At 35.9% G+C, this 22,317-nt stretch overlaps 1 protein-coding gene across 2 annotated transcripts in view; it reads left to right on the top strand.

The window, feature by feature from the left end:
* The window catches only part of PDZD8 (PDZ domain containing 8), a 108,842-nt gene that overhangs the window by 52,387 nt on the left and 34,138 nt on the right, over positions 1-22,317 (top strand). For both annotated transcript variants that reach the window (XM_010388883.2, XM_030940723.1), the window contains one exon: positions 7,959-8,061. In XM_010388883.2, the coding sequence (XP_010387185.1) occupies positions 7,959-8,061 (103 nt within the window). The remainder of the gene's footprint in view (positions 1-7,958; positions 8,062-22,317) is intronic.

Here is a 22,317-nt window from a genome sequence, read left to right as displayed (position 1 = left end):
ATAGTTTTGGCTGGGCATGGTGGCTCACACCTGTAATCTCAGCACTTTGGGAGGCTGAGGCGGGCAGATCGCTTGAGGCCAGGAGTTTGAGACCAGCCTGGCCAATATGGTGGAACCCCATCTCTACTAAAAATACAAAAAGTTAGCCAGGCATGGTGGCATGTGCCTGTAATCCCAGCTACTTGGGAGGCTCAGGCACAAGAATTGCTTGAACCCAGGAGGTGGAGGTTCTAGTGAGCTGAGATTGCACCACTGCACTCCAGCTTGGGTGACAGAGCTAGACTCTGTCTCAAAAAAAAAAAAAAAGTTTGCTTTTCTGAAACTTTTTATGGGTAATTTCAAATAAGATTTACAAGACTCTGAAGGCTGTGAAGCCAAACCCAGGACTCACCATTAAACTTCACCTATAGTACTTAATAGATTATGGTGAATTCCTGTCTCTTGAGGTCCCAAAAATATGTTGAGTTTCCTGGGCCTGTCAGGAAGCGACATTCTTCACCCTGCTATAAGACCACCAGCTGAGCTGTTGTATTCAAGGTACCAGACCAGTTTTTCCATGGTGGCAGTTGGGGAGAGGGGCGACAGAGGTGTTAATGGTGCCATAAAGTCAACTTTAATTCCTTGAAGTTGTCTGGTCATATCTGAAAATATGAGATTCCAGTCAAAGCTTGGTACCATTGCCAACTGTGTCCTTTTACAAGGAGAACAGATTCTTAAGAAACATATGTAAATGATTATATTGCCATAAAATTAAGAATACTCACTAATAGTTTCCAAAATCTGGAGGGATCAGATGGGATGAAAAAGTAAAGGTTTCAAATTTTGCTCACAAAAGTGAACTTGACCACACTACTATAAGCTATAGATTAAAAGAAAAAAACAGTTTCTTTAAATCTGGAAAACAAAACACTGAAGAATCAGCAATATTTAAAATTTAAAAATCATAAAAAAAATTCTCATCAGTTTATTCAGTTCTGTGTAATTTATTCTTATTCTGCCAGATCTTGGTTAGCAGTTTCATGAAGCCATCAGTTTCTTCATTAGAGTTTTATTAATTCTTATCTAGGCCAATGGTATGATCTTAAAGTTATCAGAAACTTGTATTCCAGAGTACTTGTAGTGAATCTTGACGAATAAGCAATTTTGGACTGTAACTGACTGCACATGCTTTTAGGGAAGAGCCAAAACCGTTGTCTGGGGATGATCAAGAGTTAGAAGGGCCATGGCTAAAAGTCTGATGAGAGTTCATTATAATCAGCAATTGACAAAGAAATTTGGTTATTGCTATAGCATTGTAACATTTAACATAATCAAAAATTATGACTGATAACTATTAGATTTCTAGTAATCTCATACAAATTTTGGAATACTCATATCGGTAACATACCCGTTAACATAATGTAAAGAAGGTTTAGTATCACTTATTATTTGACAATGCTTCCCACATAATTTTATCACATAAGCCCAGTTAGTTATCTCTCTTTCACAAGGTGAGAAACATAGTCTTTGGGTTTTCAGGGGCCCAACTAGGAAATTCCAAAATTAAATTAAGGTCAAAGAGACTTAATTTAGAATTTGATTTTGGTAAGTTTGTCAAAAATATCGAAATGTTTTAAACCTTAACTAAATATGATCTTGTTATGTATTTAATTGAGAAAGATTTTAAAGACAAGTACGGGTTATACAGTTGTCAACAAAAACTTAACTCTTTTAATATTGAGAAGACTCAAGCAATTAAATACCTAGTAAAAGATAATATGAAGCACTAACAATTATCTTGATAAAACACAAAATCTTTGTTTCCTAGGTCAATTATTTAAAAAGCAAAGAAAAATCTTTCACTATTTCCTATTAAGAACAGATCAGTCCTCCAAGAAAATTCTATAACTTTTCTTACCAAAAACACATATTGCTTGTTTCTTGCAGATTCCACAGCTTTCAAATTTTTTCATTTGACAATTTCCACATGGTTTTTTTTCCCCTGTAAACTATCAGTCTTTCAGTTACCTGTTCCATTCCCCTAAGCGGTTGTTAACCTGGCAACCCTAAATTTGCACTTCCAAGGAAGATTCTTAGGTAAAACATTATAGAAATTTTTTATCTCAAAGGCATGGAGAAAGAATGCAAATTTTTATAAGAATGAGCTTAGAGCATGTTGCCTATTATTAGAGGTCGATTTGTCAGATGAACTACATTTTAAATCTGAATATCTCCAAGTCTCATCTGGATGAACAAAGTATATATCTGCCAAAACTGAATTTGTTTCATTTTCCTCTGATTTTTTCTTGAGATTTCTCTCTAGAGAGTGGCGCTGAACTCTAGCCCTACCCTGACAGGCTTTTCAAAATAGACACTCTCTAGGAGAACCTAGACTGATGCAGGTGTGTCAGGTAGATGAAATGTACATGGCGAATTATAGTAATTCACTATAGAATTTTACAAGGAAGTACACAGATGAACCTAGGAGAAAATTCAGAAGCTTGTTCTTAGGGACTTCCCTAGAAATTTTTTTGGGCAACCCTTTTTATACTGTCTTGGTTGTTTGCACAAGTGGCAGTGTTTCTTTGGAAACTGCTGCAGTAGCATTCCTTTATTGTAGAAGCACCCTACAGACAGGCCCAAAGGTAATTCTGGGTTGTTGGTTGCCATGGAGCTCCTGTAATTGAAAGGCCGTAATTTGGAAGTCATTTGTTTCTTATTTTGCTCTAAGGTCCTCTTGAAATGTTCTGCTGTGATTACTAGTGTAGCTCAGTCCTGTAGCCTCTTGTCTTTTTTTTTTTTTTTTTTTGAGATGGAGTCTTGCTCGTGCTGGACTATCTTGGCTCACTGCAACCTCAGCCTCCCACATTCAAGCAGTTCTCCTGTCTCAGCCTCCTGAGTGGCTTAGATTACAGGTGTGCGCCACCACAGCCGGCTAATTTTTGTATTTTTAGTAGAGACGGGGTTTCACCATGTTGGCCAGGCTGGTCTCAAACTCCTGGGCTCAAGTGATCCACCCGTCTTGGCCTCCCAAAGTGCTGGGATTACAGGTGAGAGCTACTGCTCCCGGCCTGTCTTTTGTCTTTTTTATGAGCCTGCATCAAGTTGGGGGAAGCTGGAATGCCTTACCAAAAGGGCTTCCAAGTGAATTGTCAAGTCAGTAACAGCTTCATATTTCTTTAGCATGTAGGTCTGGGTGATAGACCACATAGTGCAAATGGGGAAACACTTTAGGAATGGCTTTCAGAAAGTCATTTGCAGTTTTGGGGGCTCTGCCTTACCCGTAAGTAGATCCAGGTAGGGCTTGTTGGGCCACTGATACCATTCTCAGGAGAATACTGTTCTGCCTCTTACATTCATTTTTGTGCTTCCTCAGGTCCCTTTCGACAAAGTGTATTAGTTGGTAGAGGTCAGTAATAACAGGTCATAGGTTCCAATTAAGACGATGAATTCTTCAGAAAAATTTTGAAGTTCTTCCCTGGATATAGAAAGTTCTCTATGCTTTTGTCCAGGAAGTGTAAGTTACTGGGGGATCATTTTGGAATTTTCAGGGTGTTTTATTTTATTAAAAAAGCTGTTTAACTGCTCTTTCAGAAAAGAAATGTAGTTCAAACGGTTAGTAGACTTAATATCCAGGCAAAGTAGGATAGAGGGGAGCAATAGTAGTCAGGCCAGTCTTACTGTCCTTGGTATATGAGGATTATCTTGCGTTTTTAGCTTTTCATTAGCTTTTTGCAATGAATCTTTTATAAAAGCTATTTTTGAATACTGTTGTTTCTTTAAGGCTTCTGAATACCAATTAAAAGGAGAATCCCATTCTCTCTACCAGTTAATTGGGAGGCTTGGGATTCAAGTACATTTCTTAGATGAACGGTCTTGTTCTTCTGGAACGGTCTTCATATGACCATTGTAATTCTGAATTATCTTTAATAAGATTTTGCCACTTCTGTAAGTATATGCAGCTTTCAGGCTTAATACTCATACATGTGAAAGTTGGGTATAGCCAGAAGGCCAAGTACTCAACTCTTCAGAAATTAAGGATCCTATTTTTACATTGAGTCTTGGGTCTCCCAGAGCCAAGATAAAAACCTAAGAGGGATATGCCATGAGTTTGAGTCCTATAATGCTTCTACAGTGTGCTTCATTGCATGGATATTTTCTTGTGGCTCCTGGACAACTTTATGTTAACTGACCCATTCCCTGACCACGCTTATCTTCTCATGGTAGTCTTATTTTTTAGTGATGGGTTGCTCTAATAGCTCTTACGTGCCTCACCCATGTCCACCAGTTAGGTTATGGCTTTGGCTCTGACATTCCACTGATCGACCTAGCCAATGATTTTCCCATTTCTCTGTGAACCAGACACCTGAGGCCTCTATTACCTGAGTGTACAAGAAAAATGAAGAATATAGAACCAACATAACTGCAAATTCTGAAAACTAGAGTTCGTGCCCCCTGCAGTAATAACCACTTAGTTCAACCACTGTCAGTTACCTTTAAAACTGCAGCTCTTGCCAGTGACTCCTAAGCTACTGCAAATCCAAAAGTCAAGTGCCTTCTCACAGCACAGATTAACCCCAAACCACAAAGATCAGGGAACTCAGGGCAAAAGAAAGCAAAGCTTGTGAGAAACTTAACAATTTTCAGGGCTTCCTGAGGAAGACAGAGGACCCAAAAGAGAGCTCAGCAGCACCTTTTCCATGTTCCTCAAGAGGTCTCTGGGTCATGGGTCATCAGAAATCTCCTTCATGTCCCTTCATAGGGCCACCAGAACTGTCAAAAGACAAAACTACAACAAATTCAGTTATAAGTCTGTTTGGGCCTCTTATTTGGTTTGTTCTTACTAGGATCTAGTGCAGGAGCTCAGTATAATGGCCTCCCATAATGTTTGTTTAGTGCACCTAACCTGGAGATGATTTTGGAAATACTCATTACAATTGAACGAATCAATAACAATTCAAAACAAAAACTTTTTCTGTGATATTTGTCACAAAACAAAAATGAAGAGTTTGAATAGGGCAAATAATGCTTTGTATGCTTTAAATTTTTATTGTTAAGAATGTTATTAATATACATGGTTATTTTTCACAATTAATTTTTTTGAATTTATTTGGTTTTAAAGTACCCTTTTTATGTTTCTGTTATCAAATATCTGTATCAAATAAAGAGCAGTTTTACATTTTATTGAAGTTTATAATCTTGTCACAATATATTGACTTACAACCATAATAAACCGATCATTTATTATTACATCTTTTTTTTAAACCTTTGAAACTTTAAATGTAACCTTTTCACAGAAAAATGATTCATTATTTATTATTATGATCACTCATTTTTTCTTTAAATTGTTTTATTGAGATATAATTAATATACCATGCAATTCACCCATTTAAAGTATACAAGTAACTGTTTTTTAATATATTTACAGGACTGTATAACCATTGTCAGAGTTTAATTTTAGAATATTTTCATCCCCCTCAAAGAAATTCCTTATCCATTATCAGTAATCCTCATTTTCTTCTAGTACTCCTCCTGCAACCCTAAATAACTTTCTGTCTGTATAAATTTGCCTTTTCAAGATATTTTATATGAATGGAATCATACAATATGCAGTCTTTTGTGACTGGCTTATTTCACTTAGAATTTTTTCAAGGTTCATTCATAGTGTATGTAGCATATATTAATACTTCCTTTCATTTATTGTAGAATAATACTTCATTATATGGATATGACACATTTTATTTCTCCCACTCATCATTTGATGGATATTTGGCTTGTTTCCACTTTTTGGCTATTAAGTATGAATAATGCTGCTGTGAACATTTGCATGCATGTTGTGTGAATATATGCTTTCATTTCTCTTGCTTACACACCTAGGAGTGAAATTACTGAGCTATGTGTTAACTCTGTGTTAATTTTTTGGGTAACTGTCAAATTGTTTTCCAAAGTGACTATATCATTTTACATTCCCATCAACGATGTATGAGGATTCTAATTTCTCCATATCCTCACCAATACTTGTTATTGTCTCTTTTATTATAGCCAATCTAATGGATAAAAAGTCATTTTGATTTGCCCTTCTTCAATGGCTAATGATGTTGAGCATCTTTTCATATGCTTATTGACCATTTGTGCATCTTTGGAGATGTGCCTATTCGGATTTCTTGCCCATTTTAAAATTGCATTATTTGTCTTTTTATTGTTGAGCTGTAAAGAATTCATGTTTTCTGGATACTAGGCCCTTATCAAATACTGGATTTGCAAACATTTTTTCCCGTTCTGTGAGTTGTCTTTTCATTTACTTTAAAAAATTTTTAACTTTGGTGAAGTCCAATTTATCTACTTTTCTTTTGGTACTTATGCTTTTGGTGTTGGATTTAAGAAACCATTGCCTAGTCCAAGGTCAAGAAGATTTGCTTTTATGTTTTCTTCTAAGGATTTTATAGTTTTAGCTTTTATATTCAGGTCTGTGACCCATTTTGAGTTAATTTTTGTTAATTTTTTTTATTGCTCTTTCCAAAAGCATTTTTAAAGTGCTGTGAAAAATATGGAATAACTTATGATTACAAGGGAGAATTTCTGAGAATTTTGCTTTTTCATTCCTGAATTCTGAAGATTAATACCTGTCAGGAATTTGGGGACACTAGCTGGTACATTTTTCTCTGCATGATAGTAAAGGTCCTTAGGTAGTTTATTCTTTGAACAGTTGGTGGCAGCAGAGCTTTAATGAATGTAGATTCTCATTTTTTCCCTAAACTTAGTATTTTATGTTTTAAGAATCCTGTATGTATTTGGACTGCCTTCTTTTTGATAATAAGTCGTTAGGCACTAAGTTTAACGTTCCTTTTAAGAGTATTTAAGAATTGTTTAGAGCTTAAAATTTTAGGGGTTTATTTTTGTTTGTTTTGGTTTGATTTTTCACGAGTTTGTTCAGGCTTCTGTTTGTGAGTCTAGTTTGTGGAGTATGGACATGATTTGCTTGAGGTCTTTAACCTGCAGACACAGTGTTTTTTTAATTTCTCTTATGTGTTTTATCCACTTTTTCAGTATTCACTACTATCTCATGATCTTCATAGGGAGGTAAAGTAATAGAGTAACAGTCAACATGTTCGTTAGTGTTAAAGCTGTTCTCAAACTTACTCCTGAAACAAGTTGGCAGATTTACATTCTGATTTTGAGGATAGATGATATAGAAGTTGGACACATGAATAACCTTTTTTCTTCAGCATTAAAAACTATATTATATAATCTCATGATTGGACCTCACATGTCTTTTTTAGATCTAAATATTAAATAGTAAAATTACATGATGCCAATATTCCTTGACGGTTGTTTTCAAGACAATAATAGAAATAACATTTATTGAGCACTTAATGTTTGCTAGGCACTGTGCTAAATGCCTCGTGTGCATTACCTTTTACTCACAACAGTTCTCAGAGGTAAGTACTATTTTTGCCCAGAGTTTCCAGAGGAGGAGATGGGCTTAGCTTAGAGAAGTTAAATAATTTGCCTGAGGTCACATTAGTAGATGGTGTGTGTATGTGTGTGTGTGTGTGTGTGTGTTTATAAGCAATTATATTGCACTTTTGTGTGTGTGTGTGTTTTACAGAGTTGATGGTATACTAGCATTATTCTGCATCTTGTTTGTTTTTAAATTCAACAGTCTGTTTTGAAGATGTATTGCTCTTGCTGCTACATATAAATATTTGGTCAATTTCTTTACCTAATGAGTAGATAATACTTTGTATTTGTTTGACTTAGCCGCTGAAAAACAGCATATCCTGGAATCTCACCAAATTTAGCTTTACTTCATGTTTCCACTAGAGGGTGTATAAAATATTTGACTTAATTTTTTTTCTGTTACTAAAGCTATGATAGTAATAGAGTAATGTACTGTTTCTTGTTGTAATAATCAGAAATAAAAATTTTAATGAATATAACAGGAATGATACTCTCCCTTGTTTTGTTTTATTCTGCAGGTTACTCATTTTTGGATCCTATGACAGAGAGGCAAATGTTCATTGCACACTTGAGTTAAGCAGTAGTGTTTGGGAAGAAAAACAGAGGAGTTCTATTAAGACGGTAAAATGGATTTGCAGTGATTTATATCTGTATAAAGTTCTATTTTATAAGCATGCATTTATTACTATTTCTATATTCCTAGAGTTATTTTTGGTCATGTGCAAATAGCTATGAACAGTTCTTTGTCTTGTTACAATACAACTACACTGATAAAGTAAATCACATGAAACTATAGTTAGTATTCATGTTACCTGCATAAGAAACCTAGCCTGACTAGCATTCCTTTCAGAACTTTTAGATTGCTTCAATTATGAAGTTAGAAGGAACTAATTTTAAATAAACACCTTCAAGTACATGTGAAATCAGAGTATTCATTATTCATTCATTGGACAGATATTTTATGAGCACTTACTTTGTGCTGGGCACTGTTTTAAATTCAAGAGAAACTGTTCAAGACAAAAAAAGCCCCTATTCTTGTAATACTAACATGGGGTAGATTTGTGGTGTGGGGACTGGAAGAGGGAGGAGGTGATCTACATTTTATAGGGTAAAGATAGAACACAGTAACAAATGGTAAACAGAAAAAGTGAACAAAGCTATTCCCAAAGATTCACAGGTGCTATGAAGAAAACAGGCATATGACAGAGAAATTGTAAGTTATGATAAAGGAGACTCTTTACATCTGTTGATAATAGGACTCTAAAGAGATGACACTGGAGCAGGCTTACCAGAGAAAATAGAGGACACCCAGTTAAATCTAAATTTCAGATAAACAGTGAATAATTATTTTAGTAGAAGCATGTACCTAGTACTACAGGGTAACAGTCGAAATCCTGTTAAGTCTCTAATGAACAACTATGTAGTATTTTTATGAATATTCCTTTGACTTTTAAATTGTTTCTGATTTATTTATGTATTAACTGTTGTGAACATCCTTATATAAAAATTGGGCAGTATGAAATTATTTTGGAAGAAAGAGGATAATTTTGATCAGAATGGAGAAGGAGGGACAAGTAAAACTGGAAAGGAAGGATGGTTGGCCCACAGAGTTTGGATTTATGAAAGCAGTGGGGAGCTGTTGAAGATTTTAAGCATGGTAATGACATGGTCAAAATAGAGGTTTCATGGAAGGTTTCCCCTTTCTTTGGTGGCTGTTCTTGCCCCAACCTTCTTTAAATTATGTCTCAAACAATTTGAAGCAATTCCTCAGAAAAATGAAGGAAGTAGCATTAGAATTTGTTTTGAAATACATAACTACCTGAAGAAGCATTATTGTTTTGTCCAGCTAAATTTTTGCCTTTACTTTGAATTGGTCATAACTTGCCATTGCTATTGGCATTTTCAATATCCTTTATTATATTTGCAAAGGTATTAGATTAGACAGTTCTAATATTTTATAGCAAAAGTTGGTAAGACTTTAATCTTGTCATTATTTTAAATCTCAGCAGATGTCATAAGTAGTTTTGAAGAAAGAATTCTAGGTTATTAATTATATCTGATGTTGAAAATGTCAGCAACAGTGTCTACAGGCATTAAATTACGAATGTCTGAATTTAATATTCCTAGGGAGGAGAATTATTATGTTCTTTAAGACAACATAAAACATCAGGGAGTAGGATTCGATAATTTGTAATACATTACAAATATGAGTAGAAACTAGACCATCATTAAAAACAATTATGCTAAATTATTTGATGAGTTTAGGATGCCATCTTTGTGTAAATACAATCTAGGTTGAAAACAGTATTTAATGTTGAAATTTGTTCATTGAGGTTAGTCACTAACTATAATGAATATGCAGAATAAAAGAAACTTAATTCCTGTCATACTTTTAATGTGCCTTGAGTTTTTAAAGGAGTATAACACTGTAATCTAGGAACATAGCTTCCTCCTCCATCTTCCTTAGTATGGGGTTTTTGCCCTCATGGTTGCAAGATGTCTAATGCATACTTAGTATTTTACCTTTCAAGAAAAAGAGTGTGGTCCAGAGCTGGCCAAAAGCACATGTCAGCCATGTCCTTTTTAAAACTTTCCTGGAAGTTCCTTCCAGGGATTTCCACTTATATCTCATTGGCCAGAAGTGAGTCATATGGCCTCCTCAGCAGCAAGAAAGTACAGTATGAGAAGCCATTTTAATTTTTCTGCCTTTTTAGAAGTAGAAGGCAAGGGAGAAACAGGAGTTACGAATGGCTTTTATGTAGCCAGTCCACAAGAAAACAACTCAAATCTATTTAATGACCTTTTGATTTTTTTTTTTTTTTTTTTTTTTTTTTTTAGAGACAGTCTCGCTCTGTCACCCAGGCTAGAGTGCAGTGGCACAATCATGGCTCACTGCAGCCTCTAACTCCTGAGATCAAGTTATCCTCCTACCTCAGCTTCCACCTCCCGAGTAGCTGGGACTGCAGGTGTGCACCACTACACTCATCTATTTATTTTTATTTTTTATTTTTTGGTGAAGACAGGGTCTTTCTGTCTTAGCCAGGCTGATCTTGAACTCCTGTCCTCAAGCAGTCCTCCCACTTTAGCCTCCCAAAGTGCTGGGATTAAAGGGACTAGCTGTCACACCTGGCCATGACTTGTTATTTTTAAGGGAATTTTTAATAAATTGGGATATAAGGGAGAAATTGCAAAGAATAATTTAGCAGATAGCCTACATAAAGCCTATTTTAGAAATACCTTATTAGAAATCCAAGAAAAGTTTGGAGCAAACTCAGACCAGTGCTGTACTTAGCTCATTCGTACAATAAAAGAACTCACAGGATAAATTAGGTACCTTGTGGTTGTGTTTGTTCTTTGAAAATAGTAAAGATTACTCTTGAGAATCCTATAAGCCAAGATAGCTGAGGTATAAGTAAATTAGATATCAGGCTTAAACAAAAATTAGGGGATTATCTTACAAGAGATGAAAGAGAAAATACTAAAAATTTCTTTACCACACCAGAAAGAGACAATGCAATTTGTGATTTATTTCGGGTCCATTGCAGTATTCAGGTTTGGTGATCATACTTTGCTTAACTTTCACCAAGAAAGAAATTTAAGGAGTTTTCAGATTTTAAAAAGTTTCAGGCCATGATATTTTAGTAATAAACTATAAAAACTATCTATAAATATCTGTAGAATGTATAGGGCTTACAAATAAAATTCATAATAAATTAATGTGACGTACATTAAAGCACATGTGAATCATTATTATGTGCCTGGTTAGCGCCACAGAACACATAAATGTCACATTAGCACACATTGTTGGAAAGAGAGAGATCCTAAGTTTTACCCTCCCAGAATTGGAGTTTTCTTGCCACTGACCACCCAGTTGCTTTACCCCTAGTTCCAGACACAAAATAGATTATTGTTTTTGTTTTTGAGGCAGAGTCTAGCTCTGTCACCCAGACTGGAGTGCAGTGGTGCAGTCTCAACTCACTGCAGCCTCCGCCTCCCGGAGCAATTCTCCTGCCTCAGCCTCCTGAGTAGCTGGGACTACGGGCGTACACCACTGCACGCAGCTAATTGTCGTATCTTTAGTAGAGACGGAGTTTCACCATGTTGGCCAGGTTGGTCTCGAACTCCTGGTCTCAGGTGATCCACCTGCCTCGGCCCCCCAAAGTGCTTGAATTATGGGCATGAGCCACTGTGCCCAACCTCAGACACAAAATAGATTATTAGTAAAAATTTTGTTCTCTTTCCCTCTCTCTCCCTATTTTAGCTAGTCTGCCAGTGCCTTCTATATCGTCTCTTCATCATTTATCCACACTGACTCACTTGATTCTTCAAATAGGTTGTTCTATTCCAACTCTATTCTTCCAACTTGGAATGTTTGAGGCCACTGGGAAAAGAGAAGGCACCATGGAAATGGGCTCTGGGACCTCTGAATCTGGCAATTCTGGTGCAGAGGAAAAGGCAGTAGGGCTAGTACAAACGCCCACCTATTCTTTCATTCTGAATAAAAGCATATAAGGAGTTTTGATTTTTAGAAATAAGCTTTTATGTACATTTTCTGATGCTAACCCTACTCTCCATCTTCCTTCAACCTACCACACTCTGCATTCAGGTACTTGACAGCAGTTGCCTTTCATAAGAGACCAAGTATTTCCTTTTGCAATTAGAGACATGAGGTTGAAAATCCAAACAATATTGGTATATAAATGTGTCACTATCAGAAAGGAAAGATGAATATGAATTTTTTCCTGTTTTGAAATGGAGAGGAAATTATACAAGAAGCTTTTGGGTCTCCTTATTTAGAGTAGATGGGCAGAAGAGAGAACAATCATTTGTTCAGTATAAATAAAAGTAGAAATACTTCATTCCTTTTGTAGCCCAGTATGCAGGTACCGGAGAGAACTGTGGTTAAAGGCATGCTACTTCAGATCTACCTAAAAAGCAAGGAGTGATGCATCCCCGAAAAAGCATTCAGCTAACAGTTGGGGAGAATCTGTAAGTGATATATGGGAGTTCTTAATCAGAACAGTGTATTCTTTCTGAGTGTTACATGGTATTAACTGGCAACCGTTATAAGAAGGGCTTTAGATAGGTCAGCCTTATCTAAAATTGTGAAGCTTGAAGAATTCACCTCCTAGATTTTGGACTTTTTCTTTCTGTTTGACTTGAGTGGTATTTTTTCTTCTCTTTAGAAAAGAAAGCTATTGTTTTCTCATCAAAGCCTAATCTGATAAGGTAAATCATGACATCAAGCTCCCATCAATTTTTAAACACACCCATACAATTAAAGAGATATTTGAGGAGACACCTATTTTCTAAGACCTTCCAGGGTAAGAAACAAGATATGCAAGCAAAATATCTAACATATGTAGCACTTTAGAATCTATGAAATAGTTTTCCCATATACAAAGAGCTAAAGTCTTCTGACTATAAGATCTCTACTTGTTTGATTAAATCCCACTACCTCTAACAAAAACTGGACTGGGAATGGTATTCAAAAAATTAGTGATGATAATGGAATCATTTTAGAACAGAGTTAAGGAGAGATCTGAAAGTATGGGAAGATGGGATTTGAATACAAGGGCCTTCAAAATGTGATCAGCCATGTTCACTTGCCTAAGATTAAGCCTGATTCAGAGACAGTATGGCTTATTATAGAGCCCAGTGAATCTTTGTTTACTTCCAGAGTAACGATTAGGGCAGTTGAATACAGGAAAGACTTAGTGTAAAGGAAAAGTAATCAGTTGGGAGAAAAAACAGTGTTTAGGGAAATCATTCCTATCTAATACGAAGATGCTAAAGGAGCATACAGAAGAAATGAAAACAGTAAATGCATTTTCAACTTTCAGAAAGCTTTTGATGAAGATCCATACCAAAGTTTCCCAACATCTAATTCCTAGGAGAATATTTTGTCACAATTAGATCTGGCTTAAAGATGTGAGAAACAGGGTAAGGATGATAGGTATAGTGTCCTGAATGATTGAGTCCGAGACTTTGATCAATTTTCATAAATGATTTAAAACAGCATTAATAGAAATATAATATGTGGCACTTACGTAATTTTAGATTTTCTAGTGAACACGTAAAAAACAAGCAGGTAAAATTAATTTTAGTAATGTTTTATTTGACCCATATATCCCAAATCTGGTCATTTTGACATGTAATCAACATAAAAATCAATGAGATATTTTACTTTCTTTTCTTACACAAAGTCTTTGAAATCTGGTATATATTTTATAATGATAGCATAGGTTAAATTTCAGCTACATTCCAAGTGCTAAGAAGTTGCATGTGACTAGTGGGTACCATATTGGACAGCACAGATCTAGAAGAAGGAATGTACAGTATAATCTTCAGATTTACACATGGCACTAAGCTAAGAAGTGCCAAGTTAAGAGGTGGAATATGAAAGAAGAGCTCTCAGGACAAGTATGTAAGAAAGAAATCCAAACTCTACTTTAAAATATGAGATCTAGGATTCTTAAAAGAAGTAGTCAATATGTCACTGTGCTTCCAAAACAAGAAATTTGACTTTTCATGAGCGATGTCACAAAATGAAATCTTTTTATACACTTATTTTAAAACTGTGAAATTCTCTGGGAATAAATTATTTGTGCATTTTTGGTTGCTATATAATACAAGGAATTTAAAACAGAACTGGACAGGGCAAGAACAAATAATTAAAATTAATATGGAAATGAGACAGCCATATAAGGATTAATGGATGGGAAAAAAAATTAGTATTCTTCAGCCGAAAAGGCAAAGGTGGGTAAATGACTAATAGAAGCATATAAATACAAAAAGTAAACAATAAGGATAATCAGCAACTTTACTGGAACTAAATCTGTGGAGCAATGAAGATAAATCTCATGTTCCTGATGATAATCAGATGATTCATGCTAAAATAACACTTAAAAGGTCTTCGATAATCCAGCATGCTAGACACTTGCTGGTAGACTCCACAGAGACGCAAACATGCTGTATTGTATTTATGCTATGTATCCTGCACCTAGTAGAGTTTCTGGCTTGTTGCAGTTTAGTGAATGCCCTGGGAAGAAAAGGGGAGGATCAATGAACTTTTGAGATACAAATCTGATTTTATCAGTTGCCTGCCTCAGTGGTTTCTGATTGCATATTGTAGGATGACAAATTCCAGCCCTCACAGGCCTGGTCCCTGTCTATTTCTCCAGCCCTCCGTTCTCCCCTGCCATTCTCCAGTTTAACCACACTGGCCATTTTTCACTCCTCCATACTTGCCATACTCTCTGTCCTCTACACGGCCATGGTACATGTACACCCTTCCCCCAACTCATTTCTTCCCATACAAACCTTGGTTAACCCATACGTCAGATCTGTGCTTGTGTTAGACCTTAGCTTATTTGCCCTCAGATACATTCTTGGGCCCTTCCCTGCTGTATGCCATGAGAGGGCTGACCTTTGCAGGCTGTATTTCAGCTAGGTTTGACCAATGTAAAGCACCGATGGGAAATGGGAGTGAACTGGGAAAGCCAGAGTTTTCTTCCTCTTCCCCTCTGCATTGGACAATGTGTCTGACAGCCATTCTTTCTCCTTCGTGGTGCCATGCTTCTGGCAAGACAGGCCCACCATACTTCCCAGCTTCTGCTTGATACTGTAGCCTCTGGCCTCTACTAATACCACCTCTTCCTCCCCACCCCTCTTCCTTCCAGCCAAAGGTTGATAGTAATTTCTTAGAACTGTTACTCGTATTCTGAGTTTCCTCACTGTCTCCTGTTTGGTACTCAGTTCTTCTGTCACCAGGTAGCCATCCTCTGGTTTAAAGGCCTTCCGTATTAAATACTCAGTTTTCTGTTTTCTTAGAGCCTATTAATAAAACAGTAATCATCATTTCCTCTGAACCTTTCCTAACTATATGAAACTCCTTGGTAATGCTTATCACAGTTGGGATTTTGCATTTATATTTCTATGATAATGTGATCAGTATTGTCTCCACCAATATCTTCCGTATCAGCAGGTACCATGATTGTTTTGCTCATAGCACGTGGCATTCAGTGGGTATTCAGTAAATGTTTTTGGTATGACTAAGGCTGGCTGTCTAACCATGAGCCTTCATTCAGCCTCAACCCTTCTTCCAGACCTTCAAAGTTTTAGTGTGACTTTTAGTCACACTTCTGTTTCCTTTCCATCTTCAAGGCTATTCCTGATGTATGTTTTTTTGTTTGTTTGTTTGTTTGTTTGTTTTTTGAGACGGAGTCTCGCTCTGTTGCCCAGGCTGGACTGCAGTGGCCGGATCTCAGCTCACTGCAAGCTCCGCCTCCCGGGTTCACGCCATTCTCCTGCCTCAGCCTCCCGAGTAGCTGGGACTACAAGCGCCCGCCACCTCGCCCGGCTAGTTTTTTGTATTTTTAGTAGAGACGGGGGTTTCACCGGGTTAGCCAGGATGGTCTCGATTTCCTGACCTTGTGATCCGCCCGTCTCGGCCTCCCAAAGTGCTGGGATTACAGGCTTGAGCCACCGTGCCCGGCTCCTGATGTATGTTTTAACCAAATAAAAATGTTTAGGGTAAAGAACTCCACAAAATGAGAGATTTATTGCTCAATATTAATTTTGTGAAGAGTCTGATTTTTAGAGTGAAGATTTTAGTTTACAGATGTGGTGCTAATAGTGTTTTATTTCTGGCGTTACTGAAAACATCAAAAACATTTCTTACTCTGTGTATAGTTTAATGTAGCCTAAATAAAATGTCTAGGTATAATCTAAAAATTTACTTGCCCTACTTCCCTTCAGTTTTGTAGAGTTTTAGAATTCTTGCTGAATGAAATTGAATGCATCTACAAAGTCCAGCTCTATCATGTATTGTTGAATGTACATACAAAGAGTATAAAAGAGCTTCCTAAAGAACTGTGATCTCAAGTAAGAACATTTGAGACAGACAAACTTACAAATAATGTTAGGCCAGATGTCTCAGAGTTGGCATTTTGGTGTGTTTTTTAAGGCCAGATGCCTTGCAGATAGCATTTTGGTACTCCTATTTAACCATTTGCCATTTACAGTCTTAATCTTATCAAAAGGAAGAGAAAGATTAAAGCAAATAAAGCCTTTTTGAAAATGTCAGTTTTTATGAAAACTCAGGTTTAGTTCAGTTTGATAATACTTGTGAATACAGTAGGGACTCAATGAAATTTTAACCATATATAATGTTCTATAGTTTGGCTTCTTTAAATAAACTAAATGCCTTTGAGCTTTAAAAGTAAATCCTATGGAACATTTCTTCTCTTAAAGTTCATCTTGATTAAAAATGAGGGATGTAGTTCTCTTAGATTTTCTAAGTATGTTTACTATGATTCTAAGATGCTGGGAAAAGAATAGGAAGTTACGTTAAAATATACAAACATAAACTCTCCACATCAAATCAGCGGAAGGCACTATGAGTATGAGAACAGGAAACTGAATATGAGGTGTTAAGACCTTGTATCATCTTTCCCTTCAAGGAAAATAAGTAGTAGGGAAATAAGATCAACAGTACTATGAGTATCAATAGTACTGTGAGGTTCCAATGAGAGAGAAGTAACATTCTTTTGGGAAAACAAGAAAAGAATGTATTAAGGCGGTGACATTTGAACCAAACCTCATAGTATATATAGGATTTTAAGATGGCAGAGAGGCCATTTCAAGAAGAGGACATAACAAAATCCCCAGTTAAGAGTGAAACTGTTTGAGTATCTTTGAGATAGAGTGAGTTGTTCAAGTTGGCTAAAGAATATGGTAGCATAGGAAGTTATGCAAAACAAGAATAAAAAGAGTGGACCACATTATAGAGTACTTTAAATACCACACTAAGAAGTTTGGCTGTTACTCTCCAAGACTGTTGGACCTCTGGAGGCTTTTAGAATGCAAGTGATTCCAGAATCTTTCTTCAGGCAGACTAAGAGCTGGATTTGAGTCTCAGCTAGGCCACTTTTTCCAGCATGACCTTAGTCAACAGTCCCCAAACCCGTTTCATCCACAAATACTTTATTCTATAAAATGGGACTGATGCTTCATATGGTTGTATAAGGGTTAATTGAGATTATATATATTAAAATGTCTAGCACAGTATTTAGCACATAGTCGTCAATAATATGTTTATTGAACCTGGCAGCAACGGATAAAATCAAGGATGATTTGATAGGGTAAAGACCTGAAAAAGAAGAGGTGAGGGGTAATGAAAGTCTGAACTAGAAAGGTGGCAATGGAAATGGAATATAGAATCTGTGTGGCTTGGATACCACTGAGAATGGAGGGAGTTTTGGAGTGAGCAAAGAAGCCAGAAAGATGAGCTATGAGGAGGGAGAAGGAAAAGGAGAAAGAGGATCTCATTCTGTACAAGCTGTTTGAGGTATAGTGACTATCAAAGGCCAGGCTAGAGATGGAATGTTTTTCGTATGGAGATGTTATTTTTTTGTTTTTGTTTTTGTTTTTGTAATTTTTACTGCTGTTATTTCAACTTCTAGTATTTTAACTAGTAAGTTGAATGCTTTATTTGGGGTTTATGCTGTGTTTTTAAGCTCTCTTTTTTTTTATATAGGATAAAGAAAAGCAAAGTAGTTTCACAGTATTGTAGTAAGAATCTAATTTTTTTTTAAGAGCAAGTTAAAGGAGGTAACAGTCATAAAATTTAAACATTATTTTTAGGTTCTGTTTCTCAGAATCCTGCAGTTTACTGTGATTCAAATAAACCTGATTCACACAGTCCATACATTCTCACTAGCTAAAACATCCTTTTCAGGGCACAGTAGCACCTTCCTATAAAAATCCACTTAGCCAAATAACTGATTTTCTGAGCCATACACGGATGCAGAACTAGGACATAAACACTTTAGGAAAGTATTAGAGAGATGTTATGAGAGATCTGGCAGTAGCATTCAACTCCCTGTCCACATATATTCAGTCCAGTGGTAGTCAGCAATTACAATGTTTCCGCAATTTTTCTGTGCCAGTCACAGTTTTAAGATTTTACATGCATTAACCATTTAATCCTCATTTAACAATACCATGATAATAGGCACTATTATTATCTCTATTTTATATATGAGGAAATTGAGATGCAAAGACAGAAGTAATTTATCCAAATCACCCAGCTTGCTGGCAGTAAAAACAGTCTGCAAACCCAGGCAGTATGATTCCACAGCTGATGTTCTTAACTAGTACTATATCATTTCCACAAATGGTGTCCTATAGGCCTGGGTTCAGATCTAGCTTTTTCCACTCTAGCTCTGTGACTATGAGCAAGGTATTTCATAATCTCTACAGTAGAGGTAATAGTAACTGCCTTACAGGATATAAGGGTTAAATGTATGTAAAACACTTAGTGTAATACCTGGCACTTAATATCTATTATTATTGAACTTGACCTGATTGACCTCTTTTGTTCCTGTGGTTTTAGTGCATATATTTTGTGTGTCCTTGTAAGTCCCCTACACACACTCCCTTTTATTTATTTATTTTTTCTTGTATAAGTTTATAAGACCCCCCTTTTTTTTTTTTAATTATACTTTAAGTTCTAGGGTACATGTGCATAACGTGCAGGTTTGTTAACATATGTATACTTATGCCATGTTGGTGTGCTGCACCCACCAACTCATCAGCACCCATCAATTCATCATTTATATCATGTATAACTACCCAATGCAATCCCTCCCTCCTCCCCTCTCCCCATGATAGGCCCCAGTGTGTGATGATCCCCTTCCCGAGTCCAAGTGATCTCATTGTTCAGTTCCCACCTATGAGTGAGAACATGCGGTGTTTGGTTTTCTGTTCTTGTGATAGTTTGCTAAGAATGATGGTTTCCAGCTGCATCCATGTCCCTACAAAGGACGCAAACTCATCCTTTTTTATGGCTGCATAGTATTCCATGGTGTATATGTGCCACATTTTCTTAATCCAGTCTGTCACAGATGGACATTTGGGTTGATTCCAAGTCTTTGCTATTGTGAATAGTGCCGCAATAAACATACGTGTGCATGTGTCTTTGTAGTAGAATAATTTATAATCCTTTGGGTATATACCCAGTAGTGGGATGGCTGGGTCATATGGTACATCTAGTTCTAGATCCTTGAGGAATTGCCATACTGTTTTCCATAATGGTTGAACTAGTTTACAATCCCACCAATAGTGTAAAAGCGTTCCTATTTCTCCACATCCTCTCCAACACCTGTTGTTTCCTGACTTTTTAATGATTGCCATTCTAACTGGTGTGAGATGGTATCTCATTGTGGTTTTGATTTGCATTTCTCTGATGGCGAGTGATGATGAGCATTTTTTCATGTGTCTGTTGGCTGTATGAATGTCTTCTTTTGAGAAATGTCTGTTCATATCCTTTGCCCACTTTTTGATGGGGTTGTTTGCTTTTTTATAAGACCCTTTTAAATCCTTCCTGTAACAGTGTGAGGAGGGCAGGGAGAGTATCCTCCTCAGTCATGAGATAGTGTTGTTGCTGTTGTTGTTGTTTAAGATTGTGTTCTCAAATAATGACTTGAGAATATCAGCAAGTTTATTAAGAGCTGTTATAAGGAGGATGGAGATCAATAGCTGCTGCGCATCTCAACTGAGGATAAAATATGGACAAACATTTATATTTCATCAGGAATATTTAAGATAAGAGATTAAGAACTTTTTAGGAATAAAAAATATTAATATCATAGCATGGATGTTCGTGCTTCCAGATGTTTGTAATTAATAACAGAAAGTTTTAAAACCTTTAGGAGGTAGTTCATGATACTACAGTTTGAGATCTCTAGCTTTCACCTGTTTGCGTTTTCTTTAAATGTGAAGTTCTGTAATGTACTAAATGAAGGTACTTTAAAATGAATAAGCTAAAAGTAAAACTAGGTTAAAATTTTTGTTTTTGCCTTCAAACAGGTAAGTGGAAAGGGGTGGCAACAGCAACATTTAATTTGTATGTCTTGTTAAACCTGTCTTTGTAGTATTTTCATAAGTTATTATGTATTTCTCAACTTAAATATTGAACATGAGTAGAGTTTAAAGTCAATTTGGGAACAGCTGTGTTTCCCATTTGTAAGCATGTTGGTTTACATTGATATTGGATTGTACTAGAGAAATAGGTGGTTATATTTGAAAGTTGTTTATGTATAAACAATATGCCCTATGCTGGAAGAGATAAGGATGTTTTTTTAACCACTGTAAATAAGACTACTTCTGGATAATTCATTGTATTTTTTTAAAATATTTTTATTTATTTTTAAAGTATTTTTAAAGAATTACCTGGTAATTCTTAGAGTATGGACAGATTACTTTTTTCCTAAACGAATGATGTGTGAATTATGTTTTGTAAGCTGATCAATACTGAGAGTGTTGTCAGAAGTTTAAGTAGGAAGCCATTAAGCAAAAGGAAGTATGAAGCAGATTTTTAATTTTTCTGATGATACACTCCTTTGTGTGCAGAAACTTGCATATTTTAACAAAATCAACCTGTATAAGATATATATGTTTAGAAATTGGTATGGGCAATTTTCCCCCATTTAAAAAAAATTAGAAACCTATAAAGACTACAAAAGTCAACCATAATTCCACTACCCAGAGAGATCACTGTTAACTTTTTAGAAAAACTTTATAAACATACACATACACCCATTATTCACATACGAATATGCTTGTGTGTTCTTAAAGCATAAGTAGCCAACAGGCAGTCATTTACTACTTATGTAAGTAATCCCTTGGTCAAAGATTATGCAAAAATAAAAGGCTATTGGTTCATATTTCAAATTATATTTCAGCTAGAATAAGGTCTGTAGATTAGATAATAGTATTATCCCAATGTTAGCTTTCTAACTCTGGTAATTGTACTGTGGTTATGTGAGAGAATGTCCTTGTTAGGAAATACACACTTAAGTATTTAGAAGTTAATGACATCATATGTGTAACTTATTTTCAAATAGTTCAGAAAAATAATATGCAGAGAGAAACAAATGTGGCAAAATGTTAATAATTGGAAAATCTGGGTTTAGGATAAATGGGAATTCTTTACTAGTTTTGCAGCGTTTCTGTAAGGTTGAAATTATTTCAAGATAAAAAAGTTATTAAAAAAAAACTTATTTAAAAAAAAAAAAACCCTATCTGTACCTAAGGCTCTCACACTTCCTTAGTAAGATGTCAGTCACCTGCAGAAGTAGAGTGATACTATATGAGGCTGAGGCCTGACCTGGTGATTCAGAATAAGAACTGTTTCTATATAACAGAGGAATTAAAAAGGGCAAGAGTGTTCTACTCTGTTTTTCACCTGACAACCTCGGCCTTTGCATGTTTTTCTGAACTTTTTATTTTACTGGAATGGTTTTGTAAAATTTAAATTTATTTCCAATCAAAACATCAATCATTTTAAAAGAGAGAGAAAAGAAGAAACCTTAAGTATATTGCAAGGTAATCAGTAGGATGTAATTATTGTCCTAAAAGCCTTTTGAACCTGAGCAGAGGATCATTTTTATTCCTTAGATCTCTTAGATTGGTTATATTTGTATAATAGAGTTTACTTTTTCATATTATACTTCTAAATCTTTGTTGTCTCGTAGATGAGGTGACCAGTGGATGCGTTCCTGATTTATCATCCAGTTGCTTTAGAAACCAAGTTATCCAATGGCCAAGCTGGCATTGTATTTTGAAGACTGAGGGGGGTCACTTGTATTTTCATCCAGAAAGAAATATGAGCGGAGATAACAGAAGTACCTATTCCTAGATTGCGCCAGATGTTTATGCCAACAGTTTCATTTAATGTTGAAAACAACCCAGTGTGGTAGATATCAGGTGTCACCGTTTTATGGTTAAGACTCACAGGGGCTAAATCACTTGCCTAAGGTGACAAAACTAGTAAATGTTAGAGCCAGAACTCAAACCCAACTCTTAGAACAA

The sequence above is a fragment of the Rhinopithecus roxellana genome, chromosome 11, assembly GCF_007565055.1.
Source record: "Rhinopithecus roxellana isolate Shanxi Qingling chromosome 11, ASM756505v1, whole genome shotgun sequence".
In the NCBI taxonomy this organism is placed as follows: Eukaryota; Metazoa; Chordata; class Mammalia; order Primates; family Cercopithecidae; genus Rhinopithecus; species Rhinopithecus roxellana.
This window is presented reverse-complemented; position numbering and strand designations above follow the sequence as displayed.